At 36.1% G+C, this 20,651-nt stretch overlaps 1 protein-coding gene across 1 annotated transcript in view; it reads right to left on the bottom strand.

The window, feature by feature from the left end:
• The window catches only part of Nox4 (NADPH oxidase 4), a 123,792-nt gene that overhangs the window by 6,427 nt on the left and 96,714 nt on the right, over positions 1-20,651 (bottom strand). Inside the window, exons 12-15 of the mRNA XM_055623253.1 lie at positions 19,585-19,704; positions 17,350-17,458; positions 15,023-15,091; positions 12,310-12,410 (exon numbers count right to left, since the gene is read on the bottom strand). Coding sequence (XP_055479228.1) covers positions 12,310-12,410; positions 15,023-15,091; positions 17,350-17,458; positions 19,585-19,704 — 399 coding nt within the window. The remainder of the gene's footprint in view (positions 1-12,309; positions 12,411-15,022; positions 15,092-17,349; positions 17,459-19,584; positions 19,705-20,651) is intronic.

The following is a 20,651-nucleotide window of genomic DNA, read 5'->3' as shown; positions in this document are numbered from 1 at the left end:
ATGCCAGAAAACAGAGGAGTGACATCTCAAAGTGCCAACAAAGCAAAATGTCAACTATTGTATTACAAACACACTGCATTCTACATAGAAACACCTTCGAAAATGAGAACAGAATAAAAAGTTTTCAACAAAACCTGAATTTACTGGAAGAAAACAATCATTACAAGGAAGGTAAAAGGAAATTCATCAGGAAGAAGAGAAATGTTACCAAATGGTGTCCTAGTTAACCTGAATTGTCAACTGGACAGAGCAGAGGGTCATCTGAAAGGAATGCCACAGTACAGGAACGGTCTCAGTTGAATAGATCAATGGTCATGTCTTTGGTGGATTTTCTTGATATTGATTGATTTAGAATGGAGCAGGCCATGTAAGCATATTGGTAAATACAAAGTATGTTTTTGTATAATTGCTAATCTCTCTAACACTTCATTGACTTTTGGAATAAACACATGAACAACAAAAAAAAAAAACACTAGGCAAAAAATAAATAAAGAAATAAAAAAGAAAACACTAAAAATGAAGTAAAATGAATACTAGGAATGAGGTTTATCATTTATTGTTTATTATTCAGCTACTCAATAATACTTAAATAAAAACACTTTTCAAACATATATGCCACACCAGGTAGACCATATCCTGGGCAATAAAACTGAAGTGAATCTATTTTTCAGCTTAATATTTTTTCATCTAATATTGTGGGTATAGTCCATTATGTTAGGAAAGGCATAATTGTAGGAGCATAAGATACTGACCATCATCACACCTACAGTAAAGGACAAGGGAGCAATGAGTGTGGCTGCTTTCCTCCTGTCTTCTTTTTGTTCGTCCTGAGATAATAGCCAATGGGATAGTGATACTTTCACAGTGGCTTTTTTCCCCTCCGGCAAACACCTCTATATAATTCCCCATGCAAATGTCCAGAAATGTGCTTCAATGACAATTTTAAAGCCTGCCAAGTTGGCAACCCAGAAGCACAATCAAAGTGGAAACTGAAATTTTCTCACTCCAATATCAAGTGAATACACAGCCAGAATCTGTCATTCCTACTTGCCTTGACCATCTTAAAAATGTTCCTATGTCACCTGTTTTTCATGCTTGTCCCTATCTCATAAAGGTTCCAAACTGTCTAACTAGGAAGTGATCTAGAAAAAGGGCATAAAGTAGTAAATATGGGAGAGACAGCTAAAACTAAGGGGATTCTGAGTTGGTAGTATGTAAACCTAATACAGTAGAAGCTTCCTAACATACATGCATGTAGAGGCTGATCTAAATAAAATCACCAAATAATATGGAAGACAGAGCCACACCTTGACAACTTTTGTCACTAAAATGAGGCTTCCAGTAGCAGGATTGGGTTAGAGTTAATTGAGTTGTTGTCCAAAGGGGTCCCATGAGAACTCCAAAACAACCCAGGTTGTTGGCAAGACTGTTATTCACAAACTGACAGTAAAACCTGATTGCCGAACTTGCACAACTCACTGAACACAGTGAAGTCACACTGATGCCTACCTAGAGCATTACCCATTAGGGACTAGCATTCGTAGAACCAGAAAGTACTCTGCATGTTACCAAAAGAGAAATGTAAACACCAAGTCAGCTAGCTGCAAATCATTTACCTACAACGTGATCCTGTCTGCAAGATAAGTTAGGGCAACTGCGGTACTTTGTAGGAGTAGCCAACCAAGACCTGACTTGACTTAAAGCCCATGCTGTGAGATGAAACCCAGAACTGATGCTGGGTGACTAGGAACCTGAGACTGGATAGTCCAGTCACATAGGGTAAAACCAAATACTACTGTTCTGCTAAAAGAATGTAACAACAAAATGACTACTAATGACATTCTGTTATTCTCATAAATCAGTGCCTTGCTAAACCAGCATCAGAGAAGCTTCTTTATTAAGCAGATGGGAACAAATATGGAAACCGAAGTCAGACAATATGCAGAGAGGCCCTAGAACATTCAGCTCTAAATGGTCTATCCCCATCAAATCCCTCCCCTCAGAGGTCAGGGCACTCGGAGAAAAAGGAAGGACAAAGAGTGTAAAAGCCAATGAGGATGAAAGTCACCAATAAAATAAGGCCTTCTAAACACAACTGAGGCACCTACGAACTCACAGAAACTGTGGCCACTGACACAGGTTTGCATGGGTCTGCACCAGATAGCATCCTAGAGCTGAAAGAAGTGGATGTAAGCATCCATCCCTAAACTAGAAGCCATCTTCAATTAATAACCCCTAGCAAATGAAAATTCAATATTCTCCAAGTGTGTCTCACTGGGGACAGAAGCTAATCTTAAGGGTAAGGTGTGTGATCAACAGTAGGTGGTGAAGAGAAAATGAACACAATGGCATCTTTGGAGATTCTTTGACTCATAATGTCATATCAGGACTTTTTATTTTTTAACTTTATCATTTTAAAAATTTTTTATTACTATTTTTTAGTTTACTTTCCAAGTCCCTTACACAGATATTATGGCTTCCAGTTAAGTGTTTTTTAAGGGTCTCCTGAGTGCGTGAACAACTGGTCTCTGCATCTATACCTGTTTCTTGGACTCTATTTCTTCTGCCTGTTTTGTCCTATCTCAATCTATTTGTCATTGTTTTATCATATCATATCATAATATATTATATGATATAATTATATTATATTATATTACATTACATTATATTATATTATATTATTATATTATGATACATTCTAATCCCCCAGGAGCCTGTTTGTTTTCTAATGAGACACAAAAAAGATTGGCGGGGTGGGGGGAATTGGATCTAAATGTGAAAGGAAGTGGGATAGACTTTGTAGGAATAGCGGGCAGGGAAACAATAATCAGAAAATATTATATAAAAATTATTTTCAGTAAAAAAAAAAAAACAGAATTAGTTTGTAAATTTTTATATGTACAATTTGACAGGGTGTGCCCTTTTCCAGCCCAAGTGTTTAAAGCTTGATCAGAAGATTTTTCAAACAAACCTATAAAAACAACCAAGACATAACTTAAAAACTACATATTTGGAAGTTGATCAGAATAACTTTAAACATTGCAAGAACAAGAGAAAAGGTTACATGAAAATTAAAATGTTTTTGACCTATATAATGGAAAATACAACCAAAGTGAGATACAAACTGGTATCAGAGAAATTCATAGTGGTAGATAGTCATCTTACAAAACACAGTTCTGAAGATTATACTATGTTTATCTCTTAACATTCTAGATAATTATGTAGTAATTAACATGCAAAGTAAAAAAAAAAAAAAAAGGAGAAGAAAAAAAGTGTGGAAAAATAATGCCACGATCAGTAAACTCTGGACTCTGGGCACAGTGCAGGGAATCTTATGAAAGAAGGGGGAGAAAAAAAGACCTGGAGGGGACAGGAGCTCCACAAGGAGACCAACAGAACCAAACAATCCGGGCACAGGAGTCTTTGCAGAGACGGATACTCAAACCAATGACCATGCGTAGAGATAACCTAGAACCCCTGCACAGATGTAGCCTATGGCAGCTCAGTCTCCAAGTGGGTTTCCTAGTCAGGGGAGCAGTGGCTGGCTCTTTGATCACCTTCTCCTGTAGTGGTGTGGCCATGCCAGGCCACAGAAGAAGATGATGCAGCCAGCTTTGATGAGACCTGATAGGCTAAGGTCAGATAGAAGGGGAGGAGGTCCTCCCTTATTAGGGGACCAGGGAAAGGGCATAGACGGAGAAGAGGGAGGTTGGGTGGGACTGGGAGGAGATGAGGGATAGGGCTACAGTGAGGGATACAAAGTGAATAAATTGTAATAAATAAATATATAAATAGAATTAAATTTAAAATAGAAGAGAAAGGGCCAAGTGATCCAGTACTAAGCTGGTTTCGTTATGAAGACAAAAAAATCATAACCTTTTACTCACTTCAAAAAAAATCAAAACCCAAAACAAACAAAGCAAACCAAACCAAACCACACCAAAAAGTAAACAATCCATATGTGCAAAAATTTTGATATTTCTATGCAGCATGACACAGTTAAAAAAACTGAGGATAAATGGAGTCAACTGCTAAGCAGAGAACACTGTCTAAAAGCAGGCATTGAAACTGATTCCATAAGCACTTAAAATGCCAGTGCATAATTTCTTAATATGACTTTGTATATTATGGGTGTGAGCATTAAATAATGAGAGCTTGTTCTTTGTACAGAGTAATTGTAGCCCAGGTCCAGGAGTTTTCAGTAACTTGATTCAGGACATGGGAGCAAATCTGAACACCAATCCTAGCTGCAGCTTACTTAGCCGTTATTGCCTTGGAAATTCTATGAGGCAGCAAAATAAAAAAAAAAACTTGGTCTCAAAATTTGACCAATATTGAATACTTTCTTATTTTCCTTTGTAAACTAAATATATTTATGGCTTAAAATATACTATACATTTATACTATGAACAATAGGAAACTGAGTTAAAGCTAGTATAATTAGTTTTTCCATGTTCTTAAATGGTAAAGTGGTATAAAATTAAAAACCTAATTGTTAGACTCTCCTATTATGCTCTGAAAAACTATTATTAATAATTGTTTAGCATCCAGAGAGAAAGCCTGGCTTCTATACCTAGTGTGCAAGGAAACACAAACAAGCAAATCAAGAAAGAACAAAATACCATAAGAGTAATGGATTCCTTCATCATGTTAGAGTTGAAATACTGCATCTGGAAGTCTATCAACATCTTCTGTCAAGTCCCACCCTTTCAGAGACAAATTGCAATGTTAAACTGTTAATCTTTCTATTTGAGGAAAACTATAAACTACAAATGCACACTGAACCCATTACCAAAAGAGAGCAGTTCATTTCTGAAATCAGCTCATCCATAATAGCAATCAATAACGTCATTGTATTTGGAGGTTGCAGGTTCATCAATAAAATAATGATGAAGACAGAGTGACTTCAAAATATCTATCTTTTTTACAGAGCATATATTCCAATTATACAGTCCATTTTGTGAATTTTAAAAGGCCACAGGATGAAAGCTGACTCTATTCTGATTCAGGGTATAAACATCTGTGGGTTTTTTTTTGTTTGTTTGTTTGTTTGTTTTGTTTTTTTGAGCCAGGAATTAGGTTTTCCTAAAAGTCTACATTACTCCCATATCAGAAAAATAATTTCTTTAGTATTTTTAACAGTAAAGATCTAGAGGGACTTAAATGTCTCCAGTTAAGGTGGAGGTGGTCATATTATCCATATTTTATAATATTATAAGATTAAATATCATGGAAGTTGTCCATGATCAAACATAAAAACATCATTAAAAGTAAACTGAAGAAAAATTTAAAAATAATCATAAAAGATAGAAAAGTCATTATCTACTGTAGAGTCTCTTTATTGTACACCCATTGATTTACACACTGCCCCAGTTTATTTTCAATTGCTATGAGAAACATAGTGAACAAAATAAATTTAGGGAGGAAAAGATCTATGTCATCTTACAGCTTGTGGCCCATCATGAAAGGACACTGGGACTGGAACTCAAGGCCAGAATGGGAGTCAGACACTGAAGCAGAAACTGTTCACTGAATTGATCTCCAGCGTTTGCTTGGCGTACCTTTTATACACCAAAGTACCATCTGGCCCAGGGGTGGCCCTGGCCACATACATCTGGCATATCAACTACTAGTCAAGAAAATGCTGCCACAGACTTGCCTGTGAGCCAATATTATGAAGGCATTTACTCAGTTGGGGCTTTCTTGACCTCGATGGCCCTACTTAGTATCAAAATGACCAAAAGCCATTCACAAAAGCTTTGTGAATACAAAGATATTCACACAGGAACTCAAAGCTTATTTAATAATTCATAACAACAAAATAATAGCTCCCCACTCTGAGACACAGATTACAAATGTACAATCTGTATCATATACTAAGTGGATGCCACTGGCTTAATAAATTAACTTTTTCTGAAATTGAAAAATATCTGCCCAACATACAGTGTTAAAAAGCTAAATGTATATGCTTGTCATCTTTATATTTATTTTGTTTCAGTGAATTATATGCATGAGATTAACCAAATGTTTTATCTTAAATGAAAGCTTCTATTTATGTAGTACTTATTGTCCTATTGGCAATTTCTAAGATATCAATTCATCATGTGTTATCACTTGAGTTTTTGATCTTAGTCATTCTGATGGGTGTAAGGTGGATTCTCAGGGTTGTTTTGATTTGCATTTCCCTGATGACTAAGGATGTTGAGCATTTCTTAAAGTGTTTCTCTGCCATTCTATATTCCTTTGTTGAAAATTCTCTGCTTAGCTCTGTACCACAATTTTTTATTGGATTATTTGGTTTGTTGGTGTCTAATTTCTTTTTTTTTATTTTTTATTAATTACACTTTATTCATTTTGTATCCCCCCATAAGCCCCTCCCTTCTCCCCTCCCGATCCCACCCTCCCTCCCCTTTCTGCATGCATGCCACTCCCCAAGTCCACTGATAGGGGAGGTTCTCCTCTCCTTTCTGATCTTAGTCTATCAGTTCTCATCAAAATTGGCTGCATTGTGTCTAATTTCTTAAAACTCAAGTGACAACACATGCTGGAGAGGATGTTGAGAAATAGGAATCCTCCTCCATTGCTGGTGGGAGTGCAAACTTATACAACCACTTTAGAAATCAATCTGGAGTTTTCTTAGAAAATTAGGAAGAGAGCTACCTCAAGATCCAGCTATACCACTCCTAGGCATATATCCAAAATATGCTCAAGTATACAACAAGGACATTTGGTCAACCATGTTCGCAGCAGTTTTATTCATAATAGCAGCTCAGTCTCCAAGTGGGTTTCCCTAGTAAGGGGAACAGGGCTGTCTCTGACAAGAACTCAGTGGCTGGCTCTGTGATCACCTCTCCCTGATGAGGGAGCAGCCTTACCAGGCACAGAGGAAGACAATGCAGCCAGTCCTGATGAGACTTGAAAGGCTAGGGTCAGAGGGAACGGGAGGAGGACCTCCTCTATCAGTGGACTTGGGGAGGGGCATAGGAGGAGATGAGGGAGAGTAGGATTAGGAGGGGATGAGGGAGGTGGCTAGGACATGGATACAAAGTGAATAAACTGTAATTTATAAAAATATAAATAAATTTTTAAAAAGTTAAAAAAAAAGAACTAATGGATGAACCAAAAGGGAAATAAATTCTACTTTTTTTAAGCTTTTAAAAGAACCTTTTTTTTTAATATGTGCATTACAGAAGCAAAACACAAGAATCCATGAGCTAAGTCACCCAGTCACAAGCAGCTCAGCTCAGTGTGTTGTCCTAGATCCTGCAAGCATACATACACGTATGTAATTAAGATTATACAGGATGTACATGCTCTCCCCCACATCGTGAATGTTAACCAACTAAAAACCCCATACTACATGAGCATTTTGATAACCAAGAATACACCATGCCATCTCAATCTGTCAGACAAAATTGCTATCCTGGCTTCCTTGGCTACAAAAAAGTCATAGGCGACAAAAATGGCAGCAGGCCTTTAGATAGATGTACTGGCGAAGTTACAATTCAATTCTGCATTCCCTCAGTGCTCAGTTTACAAGAAAAAGAAGCAACAGACGACACTAAGTTCAGCATTCCTAATTCATCATCAGATCTACATATTAACTTTTATTTTATTTTTAATAAACCATCTGTGAAGAAATTTAAAAAAATATATATATAAACTTTATGACAAATAGTTAATTCCCAGAAACTCGTGGAAGAACTGATAATCCCAGACTGATTTGTTGTAAGAGGGCCAGTGCATTGGGTTTTGTGTTCAGATTTGTGCTAGGAAAACTGATCAAGTTGTCAGCAATGTGGTATGGAAGACAAAAAGAATGCTTTCCAGAACTCAGAAAATAACAATGTTGAATCTGTCTGTGGTTGTTTACACCGAGGGTCAGATAAGTAGGGCATAAAAATCCCACCTAATGCAGGTGAAACTGGAAAAAAAATGGGAAAATAATATGTAAAAAACTGGGCTGAGATTTTTTTTTTTATTACTAGGAAACTGAATACTGCAGAGTTTCTCCGTTTTGAAATAATAATTATTCTCTCTAAACAAGAGTATTTTATCAAAGAAAGAGCAAAGCACCTGAAGTAATTTTAAGCTTGTCTCAACCTGAACCACATGGGTAGCTTTAATTCTTTATGTTTGGCTCCTTTGACTTCAAATTATAACTTCTGAAAGAAAATCTCTGAGGCTGAAGTTAGAGGCCACATGGAGTTAGTGATCTTTTCAATGCATTTTATCATCCGTGAGTTCATGGCTTGGAGATCCTCTTTAAAATTCATCCCCTAACAAGCTGTCCTATGTATTTAGTATCAATACCCTCTGTATATATCAGAATGCATTTTTAAAATTATAAATTTTTCATCTACTTTTATGCAGCACATAATGAAACTTCCATCAAGATTAATCACAACCAAGATTGTGGTCCCATAACATGAAAACAGGACTAAAAAGTTCTTGGTGATGAAAATTATTATGCATGATATATAATACTCGATGATAAATGACCGTGTTGCTAGTAGGTTTATATATTTATTATACTACACATTTAGTTCTTTTAGAGTGTATTTCATCTACTTACATAAAAAGATTTACTGTAAAACAGCAGCAGCTTCAGACATATCTGGTTTACTATGTCTGTGGCTGCATTATTTTCTCTTGTGCTTAATTTAAAGTTATATTGCATCATTCATTATAGCATTAGGAATACTGGACTGTATTCCCTGTCTATCTAAGCAATCACAATCATATATATATATATATATATATATATATATATATATATATATATAGAGAGAGAGAGAGAGAGAGAGAGAGAGAGAGAGAGAGAATGTTATAATGTTATATACTTTAAGCATGTTTATTTGTTTACCCTCCATACATATCAAAATGTATTTTTAGAAATATGAATTATTTGACTGCATTCATCCACCAAATGACATTTCAATCAAAGCTTGATCAAACCTATGATTGTGGTCCCATAACATGAAAACAAAACTACAAGTTCCCCTCACCTAATGATGCCTTGGCTATCATTAATACGTAAACACAGCACATTACACTTGAGTATGTGGTAAAGTTGGTATAAAGAAATAGAGTGCACTATAGTGAAGCATGTATAATAATATACAAGTATGTGCTACGTGATGCTTTCACAAAGGTGAATCTCCCCAATGATACATATCTTCAAACATGTCTATGCCACATTAGTAATTGCAACGGTAAAAAAAAGTTGTATGAAAATATTAACCTGTGAACAAATTACTCATATTTTAAAATAAAATTAAAATTTATGTGCATGTTTGATGAAGAAGTAATAGCAATTTAGGAATGAAAGTACGACTTTTTCAGGTATGAAAATATATTGGATTCTGGGAGAATTCAATAAGTTAATAGCAATTCCAGTTTAAGAAAAAATGATGGACAAAGTCTAATTGCTAAACAAGAGCTTCTTCTGTCACCTTACCAGAAACAATCTACAGATTCAATGAAATTCCTGTAAAAATATCAACACAATTCTTTATAGAACTTGAAAGAACAATTCTCAACTTTATATGAAAAAAAAAACCAAAACAAACCCAGAATAGCAAAAACAATCATATACAATAAAAGAACTTCTGCAGGTTTCACCATCCTTGATTTCAAGCTGTACTAAAGAGAAATAATAATAAAAACTGCATTGTATTGGTACAGAAAAAGGTAGTCTGATCAATAGAATCAAATAGAAGACCCAGAAATAAATCCACACACCTATGGACACTTGAATTTTAATAAAGAAGCCAAAATCATACAGTAAAAAAAAAAAGAAAATTTCTTTAACAAATAGTGCTGGTCTTACTGGATGTCTGCATGCAGAAGAATGAAAATACATCCATATTCACCATCACCCACAAAACTCAAGTCTAAGTGGATCAAAGACCTCAACATAAAACCAGATACTCTAACTCTAGTAGAAGAGAGAGTGGTGAACAGCCTTGAAATCACTGGCAGAGGAGACAACTTCCTGAACACCAACAGCTCAAGTTCTAAGATCAACAATTAAAAAATGGGACCTCATAAAACTGAAAAGCTTCTGTAAGGCAAAGATCTTCACCAATCATACATCCGACAGAGCTAATACCCAAAATATATAAATAACTTAAGAAGTTAGAAAACAAGTAACTAAAAATGGGGTGCAAAGCTAATCAAAGAATTCTCAACAGACGAATCTCAAATGGCCAAGAAACACTTAAAGAAATGTTCAGCATCCTTAGTCATCAGGGAAATGCAAATCGAAATAACCCTGAGATTCCATCTTACACCAGACAGGATGGCTGTGATCAAAAACTCAAGTGATAGCACATGCTGGCAAGGATGTGGAGAAAGGGGAACATTTTCCCATTGATGGTGGGAGTGCAAACTTTTACAATCACTGTGGAACTCAATTTGGACTTAAAAAAAATAAGAATAGTTCTACCTCACGACCTAGCTATACCACTCCATATGTCCAAAAGATGCCCACCATACCACAGGACACTTGCTCAACTTATGATCACAGCAGCTTTATTTGTGATAAACAGAAACTGGAAGGAGCGAAGATATTTCTATTCTAGTATATGTTTAGAATAATTAATTGCAAAATGTCCACATTGCAACATTTTCAATACAACTTATGAAACATCAGAAAAATAAACTCAGGTATAAACTTAACAACATTCATGGTTACAGTTTTAAAATTCATTTTAGGTATTTTATAGTTACTGCTCTTCATTATGATAATATGAGTGATGATAAATGACTGGCTGGTGTCTGTCCTAAAGTAAATGCTTCTCCTGCCAGTTTTTCTTCAGATCACAGACACATCCATTATGCTTAGATTCTTACAGAACCATAGTGTTTAAGAAGGAAAAAAAAATGCTGAGTAGTATTCTGTTTTGTAAATGTACCACAATGTTTGTATTGATTCTACAGTTGATGGACACATGGGTTGTTTCCAGGTTCTGGCTTTTATGAATAAAGCTGCTACAAACATGGTTGAACAAATGTCCTTGCTGTATACTTGAGCATCTTTTGGATATATGCCTAGGAGTGGTATAGCTGGATCTTGAGGAATCACTATTCCTAATTTTTCTGAGAAAGTGCTAGATTGATTTCCAAAGTGGTTGTACAAGTTTACATTCCCACCAGCAATGGAGGAGGGTTCCCCTTTCTCCACATCCTCTCTAGCATGTGTTGTCACTTGAGTTTTTGATCTTAGCCATCCTGAGGGGTGTAAGGTAGAATCTCAGGGTCACTCTGATTTGCATTTCCCTAGCCTGTGGCATTTCAGTCTCCAAGGCGGGGTTCCTAGCTCCTTACTAGGAACCCATGTGCTGTGTCTGACATGAACTCAGTGGCTGTCTGTCTGATCACCTCCCCATAAGCAGGGAGCAGCCTTACCAGGCCACAGAGGAAGACAATGCAGCCAGTCCTGATGAGACCTGATAGACTAGGGTCAGATGGAAGGGGAGGAAGACCTCCCCTATCAGGGGACTGGGGGAAGAGTATGGGAGGAGAAGAGGGAGGGAGGGCAGGATTGGAAGCGGATTAGGGAGGGGGCTACAGTTGGGATACAAAGTAAATAAATTGTAATAAATACAATAAATTAATAAAATTAAAAAGGAGAAAAAATGTACTTTAAAATACTCTTGATTTGGATAGCTAATGTTAGAAGTGTTTTGAAATCTTCAATTTGAGAATAATTTTAAAAATGTAATTTCTGAATGCAACTATTGTTAGATGTAATGAGGACGTGCCCTATCTATCAAATGCCATTGAAAATATTTTACCCCGACTGTCTGATATACACCATGAGAATAAACAACATGCTATGTCAGTCTGGGTGATGGTAGCACATGACTAATCCCAGCACTTGAGAGGCAGATGGATCTCTGAGGTAGAGGTCAGCCTGGTTTACACAGACCATTCCAGGACACTCAGGGCTACACAGAGAAACCCTGTCTTGACCTCTCCCTGAAAAATCAAACAAACAAATAAAAAACAAACAACCAAATAAATAAATATCCATAGTAAAGTGAATTCAGTTTTAAATTTAGGTAGCAGGTGAGTCTAATTCACAAATACTTAACTACAAAAACTAAATCAGTTTTTAATTATTCTGTGTTTTAGGCTTTTAGAGTGGTAACTATTTTACTTCACCTTTTGATTGAAACTGGATGTTCAAGTGACTGCAATAAGCATATTTACAATTCATCTTTAAACATTTCATGGGGTGACGCAGAAACATTTTAATCTGACCTTCAGCCGTATGTCAATTTCTTGAGTTATATAACTTACCCTCTGTTACATTTTGCTATTTCATCAAACAAAAGCCTCCACCGAGGACGTCCAATAAAAAGTCTAGAATTCAGAGTGTGATATTTTTCTCCAATTATCTTCTGTAAGAAAGGAAGGACATACTTTATAAGACACAGCTCTGGATAAATAATGCATTTATCTTACATGAGTTTTTGGCTAGTATCTTTATTCCAAATTCCTGTGACATAAAAAACAAAATGGAAATCTTTGAAGTACAACCATTTCAAAGTGTCACTTTCATTTTCTTTTCCTTTAAAATTTAGTATTATTTTGAATGTCACAAATTTCTGACTTCCCTAGATTTTAGTACTTTGCTTCACTCTTAAAATAAATTTAACATAAGATAAAGAACCCATTCCAGTTCGCATACTAATAAGTAAATTCAAAATTAAATGTCATTCAATGCAGACAGTCCTGATGATACCTGAAAGGCTAGGGTCAGATGGAAGGGCAGGACAAGCCCCCATCAGTGGACTGGGGAAGGGGCTTGGGAGGAGAAGAGGGAGGGAGGGTGTTCTTGGGGTGGTGGTGGCAAGGGAAGGAGCTACAGCTGGGATACAAAGTGAATAAACTGTAATAAACAAAAAAATAAAAAATTTAAGAAATAATTGTCATTGACATATGTTTGTACCTAAGTACACTTGTCACATTAGGCTCATTATATGGGTAAATTAACACAGATTGTCGTTATAACTTTGGAAGGAATAACTCTAAACAAGATTTCCCAAGATAGCAGAGATAAATCTCTAGCCAGTGACTGTTAATGAGCTCTCTCTTGCAAAGACTAAACACTGGTACTTAATTAAGAGTGAACAGTCAGAGAGAAATGACAAGAGGAGAAAGCGTCCGACTTTCAGTTAGGCACTTAGTACCAGATACAATTCTATCTATACCCTACTTACAATTCTTCAGGAACAAATATTACATTTTCTTGCTTCACAACTGTGGTAACATGAAATTAAAACAATACAATAATGACAAAAAGCTTCCAAAATTGATTGGGATAGTTTTGATGTTACTGATAAGCATTCATGTTTTATTTGAAAAAAAAAATTAAAATCGATGGGAAAAAAAAAAGCATTAAAAAAAATCTAAGGGCTTATCCAGGTAGTCATGATGAGACTTAGCAAGGTAGGGACAGTTGGCAATAGTGGAGAAATCCCCCTTTCAGTGGGCTAGGGAAAGGGGGGTAGGAAAAAGAGGGCTTCAATAGGGATATATTATGAATAAATGGTGAAAAAATAAAATTAAAATTAAAAAATCGAAGTGCTTATTTAGTAAAATACTTGCCTTATATGTATAAGGACTTGCGTGAATCCCCAGAGCCCACATAAAAATGCTGAATGAGGTAGCAGTCATTTGTAACAACAGCACAGAAATGGTGAAGTGCTGGGTCCTTGGGGCTCACTGGCCTGGCAGTCTGGCCTAACAGGTGGGTTTCAGGTTAAAGAACTTATCTCAAAATGGGACAACTTCCTTAAGGATGACATCCAAGGTTACACTCTGAGCTCTGAAGGAAATGCATACGTGCACTTTCACATGACACACACACACACACACACACACACACACACACACTACACAGAGTTTAAAAGAAAAGAACTGTAAAAACATTTGCACCAAGATTCATCAAATTAAGCAACTACTTGGTATTTCTAAACATTAGTTTGTTTCACATCAAAACATAGAAACGTGGGCAGAGTGCAGGCAATCTTATGAAAGAAGTAGGAAATAGTAAGACCTGGAGAGAACAGGACTTCCACAAGGACAGCAACAGAACCAAAAAATCTGGGCACAGGGGTCTTTTCTGAGACTAATACTCCAACCAAGGACCACACATATATAGCCCGTGATATATAGCTCAGATATAGCCCATGGCAGCTCAGTGTTCAAGTGGCCTCCATAGTAATGGGGACAGGGACTGTCTCTGACATGAACTGATTGGCCTGCTCTTTGATCACCTCCCCTTCAGGCGGGTGCAGCCTTACCAGGTCACAGAGGAAGACAATGCAGCCAGTCCTGATGAGACCTGATAGACTAGGATCAGAAGGAAGGAGAGGGGGACCTCCCTTATCAGTGGACTGGGGAAGTGGCATGGGTGGAGAAAAGGGAGGGGAGGGCAAGTGGTTTTGGGAGAGGAGGAGGAAGGGAGCTACAGGTGGGATACAAAGTGAATAAACTGTAATTAATTTAAAAAAAACATAGAAACATAGGCATTGCTCCAATTAGTTGAGATCACATAAAATGATGTGTGGAAAATTCTCAGCATAGTCTCTCTTTACAGCAAACAAGGCATGGTAACTGTTTCTATGCTCGATTCCTCTGTGATGCACTAAGTTTAATTATGTATCTTTTCTCATCATAGAAACCTTCCTTCCATGGAAAAAGGATCACAACATTGTGTTCATGCATTGCTTGATGTCTCGCCAGAGACACAGACCTCGAAACAGCTCTAAGGAGGAGTGGTGGAATCAAAAGGTTTACTTCAGCATGCTGTGAGGAGAACGGAAAGTAACAACAGGGTTGTTGCCAAGGACAAGCTACGCGTTTTCTGGAAGTATCCCGACAGAGGCTTTCCTCTGGACACTTCTGCTGAAACCTCCTGCAGAAATTTTCTTCCAGCACGGATCTTACAGTAAATCTTCTATCACCTAGAGGCTCATTTAATCAACAATAGCGTGCAGCCACATACCTGCAGCCCATCTGTTTGACTGAGGTACAGCTGGATGTTCACGTAGTCAGGTCTGTTTTCTTGCCAAAACTGAGAAAGCATGAAAACGAATAGACTCATTTAAATCCTCAGAGTTTCTACCCAGCATATGTGATTCTATCATGCAATAGATAATTTGGCTTATCACAGTGAATATTTAAGATAAAATAAAAGTACGCAGGGAAGTGATAGGTGATTAATGAATAGACAGACAGATGCACAAGTTTTTACATTCGTAAGTTGCTCTGATCGACTGGTAAAATACAGTGGTGATGATTGTAGAAGAAAACATTGCATACATGTAAAGATACACAATAAATCATGCTAGGCACTGTATTATTTCTCGAGGTTCCCCCCCCCAACATCCTTTATTTTATTCTCTAAGACCCCTTAAATTTTTACCCATGCCTTAAGTCACCAATAAACAAATTTTTCATTAAAAAAGAGACAACAGGGATACAGGATATCCATGATAGGAAAATAAATAAAAATTAGACACGTCCCCTCGCCTCAAACTCGTTCATTGCTGATTTTCCTCAAATAAAAATATGAGACAAGAAATACATTTACAAAGATGTAATCTAGAAAATGTAAAAGAATAGCCTTTCTTTCCCTCTCTCACCCAGAAGCTATTATGCTACATTAACTAACTAAAAAGTAAACTATTCCAAGTACCTAATGTAAATGGTGTCATAAAATATTTGCCCCTTTATATTTGTCTAACATGTACCACTTCAATTATCATAGTATTTATAAGGTCCACCCAAGTTTTAGCATGTATCAGAATTCTTTTTCAGCTTAAATGATTTTATTATATCTGTATTTTGTTTTTTCATCAGGCATATATATATATATATATATATGGTGTTTGCATGTTTAAGATGTTGTGAATAATTCTAGGAACACCTGTGTACAAGTCCACATCTTCAATAATACTAAGTCTGTATTCAAAACTCTTTTTTTTTCTAATATTAAGCCTACAAGCCTTCTGCAATCTACCTCGCCTAGAACACTACACAGATGCATGCATGCAACCCACATGGACACACCCCGTGTGTATGTGCACACGCATACCACTCTCTAGCTGCACCTCTTACCTCTGCTTACTTTGCTACACACCTTCCTCCTCTTTTTCCATTGCACCAAGCATATGACGGCATCAGAGCACTTCTTGGAAAGTTAGGTTGACTGTCTTGAATTTGATCTAAAGACACTTGACCAGCCAATCCACCCGAGACTGTATCCCCACAGCATCTGGATTGGTGGACACTCCTGAACACACTCCTCAAGTCAACAGACCCTCTGTAGATAACACTGATATATTTCTATTTTCCTTTTCTTTTTGGCTCAAGTTGATCTCATAATCAGACATCCGTTATACATTCTGGTTTAGGTGTCTATATCTTTAGATCCTAAGGCATATACTAATTCCCATGCTGATGCTAAAATGACTAGTTCCATGAAGAAAAAAAAATGTTGTAGCAAAGCATGTAAGTAATCACTGAAGCTCTTTTTTACAGTCACAAAGTAGCCAACAGTAAGGAACTGGTAAGCGAATTAGATACAATGAGTCAAGGGTTCTCCACATTAGTAGAGACATTGAATTGATTGTATTCTCGCCCCTAGAAAAACAATATTTAAGATGGAGCAATTAAGTTTAAAAAAATGAGGAAAATTATAAATGATATGCTAGAACTTTCATAATTCCAGTGACACACACTTGGCAGGTAAATTGATAACAGACTTTACATTACTAGTTTTACTTGGAACTATTTGTAGTACATATTTCACATGTGTAATACTTGTATGAGCTTTAATTATATAATTTAATAAATATAGATATACATGAATACAAAGTATTACAGGTAGTACAGGTGAAGAATGCATACTATCATTTCTGGGTAAGAAATTAAAAAAAAACTTTTTATTTTTAATACTGTATAGTAGATCAAGAAACCTGCTGACTATAATATTAAAAAATAATATGGGGCAAATTTATTACAACAGAGCTTAGAAGATACTGTGGTAACTGTGAAAGTCCCTTTGTCTCTTTTCTCTCATCACCTCTAGTCATGTGTATAAACATTATGTGAAAGTGGAGAAATGAGTGTTCAAGTCTGTCATAGAAACACACATACATTAACCAAACATCTGAAACATGCATTTATTTTTATTAGATGTTACCTCTGGTTTTAGATTTAAGAGATCTTTTTATTCTATAGTGAGCATTTCTTGCTTTTAAAATATGAAAATAAATACAGTTTCAGAAATGATAAAACTAAAAAAAATAATAGCCACCTTGATATTACCTTATTATGCAACATACAGAGCAAATCTGCAAACCACTGGAATGACTGGATGTCTCTGCACACCCAGATAAAGTACAGTCTTCTTAGCTTGTATGGTTTCCAGTCATCCCTTTAAAATCAATGTAATGAAGCTGTGACTATAATTGGATAAACAATGCAAAATTCACCTATCTTGAACAGTTGCTTTTTGTTCATAAGGAACCAATAAGAAAAAAACAAATAAACCCCAAACTCAGCCAATTTTAGGCCAGCATTTACCATTACTCTCAAATAAATATGGTACACAATACAGACTACGATGTCATCAATTACTATATTTGTCAGTATTATACACACATCACCTGTTTCAACTTCAAGACCATAAACTGAACTCTTGGATCAGAAAACATTAGCTCATGAGTCTCAGAAAAACAAGTTCTCAATTTCAGTGAACTGTATCTTTGTGCAGGGATCAAAAGGTCATTTGCTCTTGCCCTCACTTTTAGGCAAAACCATTCCAGAAACTTGGTTGTTTATCCCACTCTTAATAATCATTTAAGCAAGATTTCACAACCACAAACTATGTAATATCTTCCAGTCACTTTTGGTTCCAAGTCTGGATGCCTACTTATGACTGTGAGGTAGACTTGAGGTTAAAAAAATGTTCCCTTTTAAATAATACTAAGTATCAAAATAACTTGTAATGTGTTGTCAGAAACAAATGATTTCTGGATTGGAACACGATTATATTTGTAAGAGTATGAAACATGTCTCCAAATCACATCTAATATAATTTTGAAAATGAAATAAAATATTCAAAATTATCATTAATTTCTTTTTTGTTTTTCTAGACAAGGCCTAGCTATTTTAGCCCAAGTTTGTCTTAAACTCATGATCCTCTCAACTAAGCCAAAAGAGTGTTTTATTTCTTTTTCTCTTTTACTACTTCCTCAAACATTTTAGTATAAATTTTGTCTACTTGAGAAGTGAATGGAAGCGATCTGGGAACACCTTCTTACTGTCACTTTGTGTTTTTATTGTAATGAATTGACTTAAGTTTATAATCTTGGAATTAAAATGCTGAGAGTATTTCCCAGTTGGGCAGTCTCAACTTTGACATTTCTTTTCTTCAGTCTGTTGCAAATTTGCTCATAAATGGAGAAATGAGGTGATGAAGTATTCATCATCTTCTCATAAAAGCATTCCACAAACATATTCTTACAATCACCCAGACATTTGTTTCTATAATTTATTCACCCTTTACTAACTTATAATTTTTCTTTTATTAATTTCTTTCAAACATATACATAATGCATCCTGATTATTCTCCACCCCAATCCTATCATCTCTCCCTCCATCACCATAAGCTTATCCTGCTACTTCCCTGTTAATCTCTTTCCCAGATTCATGACTTTTGGTGTTGATCTGTGACCTGTTTATTTAACCCAAGGCCACATGATCACAAGATTGAACTAATCATCAGTGTGGTGGGGTCATCAGTGATCTTCAAATTGCAGCAATGAGTCTCCCTATCCCCGTCTATCTCCCTATCCCTATCTATCAGCAGCATGTGGTTTGGGAATGAATGGTGGGACCGCCAGAGCCTCTCTCTACTCATGTGTGACTGCTGCTGTGCTCGTTCATCTGCAGACCCAGAGGAGGCATGACTGCAATGGTTCTGTGTCATGCGGAAGATGACATTTCCAGACTTTTCTCTACAGTCTGTTTCCTTTCTGCCTCCCTCTACCAAGATATTCTCTGATCTTTAGAGATCTTTTCTTTGTATTTGATATTTTCAGATAAAACCCATCTTATTAAGTTCTTACTACTTAATTTCTAAGTTGCCCCAATGGAATGTGGACTTTTTGTAGAAAGAGTGTATGAGTTTTTTGTTTCGTTTTGTTTTTGTTGTTCATTATTTTATTCCTAATAACTCAAAAATTAATTGGCGCAAGAGCACACCAGAATATTGACCACATAAATGAACAGTGACAGCACTGGGAGAATGTCAAGAAAAAAGGCTGAAGGTGAGTAAGTATTAATAGGAAAAGGGTTTCCTTTTTACAAGGAGCATGCTGGGAGCAACAAACTATGTATTGAGGGTTACTGAATTATTTCCTTCACCAATTAGAAAATGGAATTTCTTAAAGAGTAAGTGAGAAAACTCTGTAAATAACCACTTCATATGTAAACTATAGGTCCTTGAATATTAGCATTTCTCTATTTGGAGTAATAGAATGTATCAAAATGACATACAGCAGCGTGTTTAGTATTGAGGCAAAAGGAGTGGCCCCAATGCCTCCAGCCACACAGAAGCTAACTTCATAGTTCAGCGACTCCTCAAATGGGCTTCCAAATGGACCATCAACGTACACCCTATAGAGAAGGCAGACAAAGTTTGAAAAAATAAGTTAATTTTTTCTAACAACCACACTGAATTCAAAATCTATACATAGTGATAGCTTCGGTCTTATTTTGTTGTTTTTTGTAGTCTAGAGGAATAAGCAATTTGTTTTGAACTGTTGATAGTAAGATAAAAACTTCCTTCTATTTTTAAGTTAACTAAAAGTTTAGGTAAGTATAGTGAGAATGATATGTTGAAGCTTTGATGATATTCCACTGTGGTAACTGACAAAATGAAAATACTAGTAAGCTCACTATGTTGAAAGTGAATAGTTTATCTTTCAGGAGAAAATACTCTAGCAGACATGTTTTCTCACATATGCAGTATGGGAACAGAAAATAGCAGGAAGAGGAGTCATCTAACGTTGTTCCTTCTCTTGCAAGGATAGGAAGTACTGAAGAAATCACAAAGGAAATTGTCCTTACTCTCTGTGTTCTTTAAGTGTGTGTGTGTGTGTGTGTGTGTGTGTGTGTGTGTGCATGTGTGTAATACAGAACCATCCCTTACTGAAAACAGAAATTGGGAATTATCCACTTCAAATCCATCCTTCTTTTCTTAGTAGCAGGACATTAATTTTATTCGGGGAAGCAAATGTCTAGCCAAAACACATTTCTCAGATTCCATTCATCTGTTTTGACTGTGTGGCAATTTTGGCAGAGGTAAGAAGCCATCTCACTTGGATGTTGTGACTCTCTTCCACTTCATCTTTCTCACTGCGTCCCTGATGTCTGAAATACTCATTTTATAGTCAAATTAGTTATCAGTGATTAGTGTAGAATGACTATACTTACAGTTTGTTTCAGACATCTTGGTAGGCAAGAAAGATAGACACAATGTATATGAGACACTGCCATTTTTTTAAAAACTATTTTTCAAGGACATCTTTTCAAACAGTATATGTTTTCAAACTTTATAAAAA

The sequence above is a fragment of the Psammomys obesus genome, unplaced genomic scaffold (genome assembly GCF_907164565.1).
Source record: "Psammomys obesus unplaced genomic scaffold, mPsaObe1.curated_primary_1811, whole genome shotgun sequence".
Taxonomy (NCBI): domain Eukaryota; kingdom Metazoa; phylum Chordata; class Mammalia; order Rodentia; family Muridae; genus Psammomys; species Psammomys obesus.
Note: the sequence above shows the minus strand (reverse complement) of the source record. Positions and strands in the feature narration are given on the sequence as shown.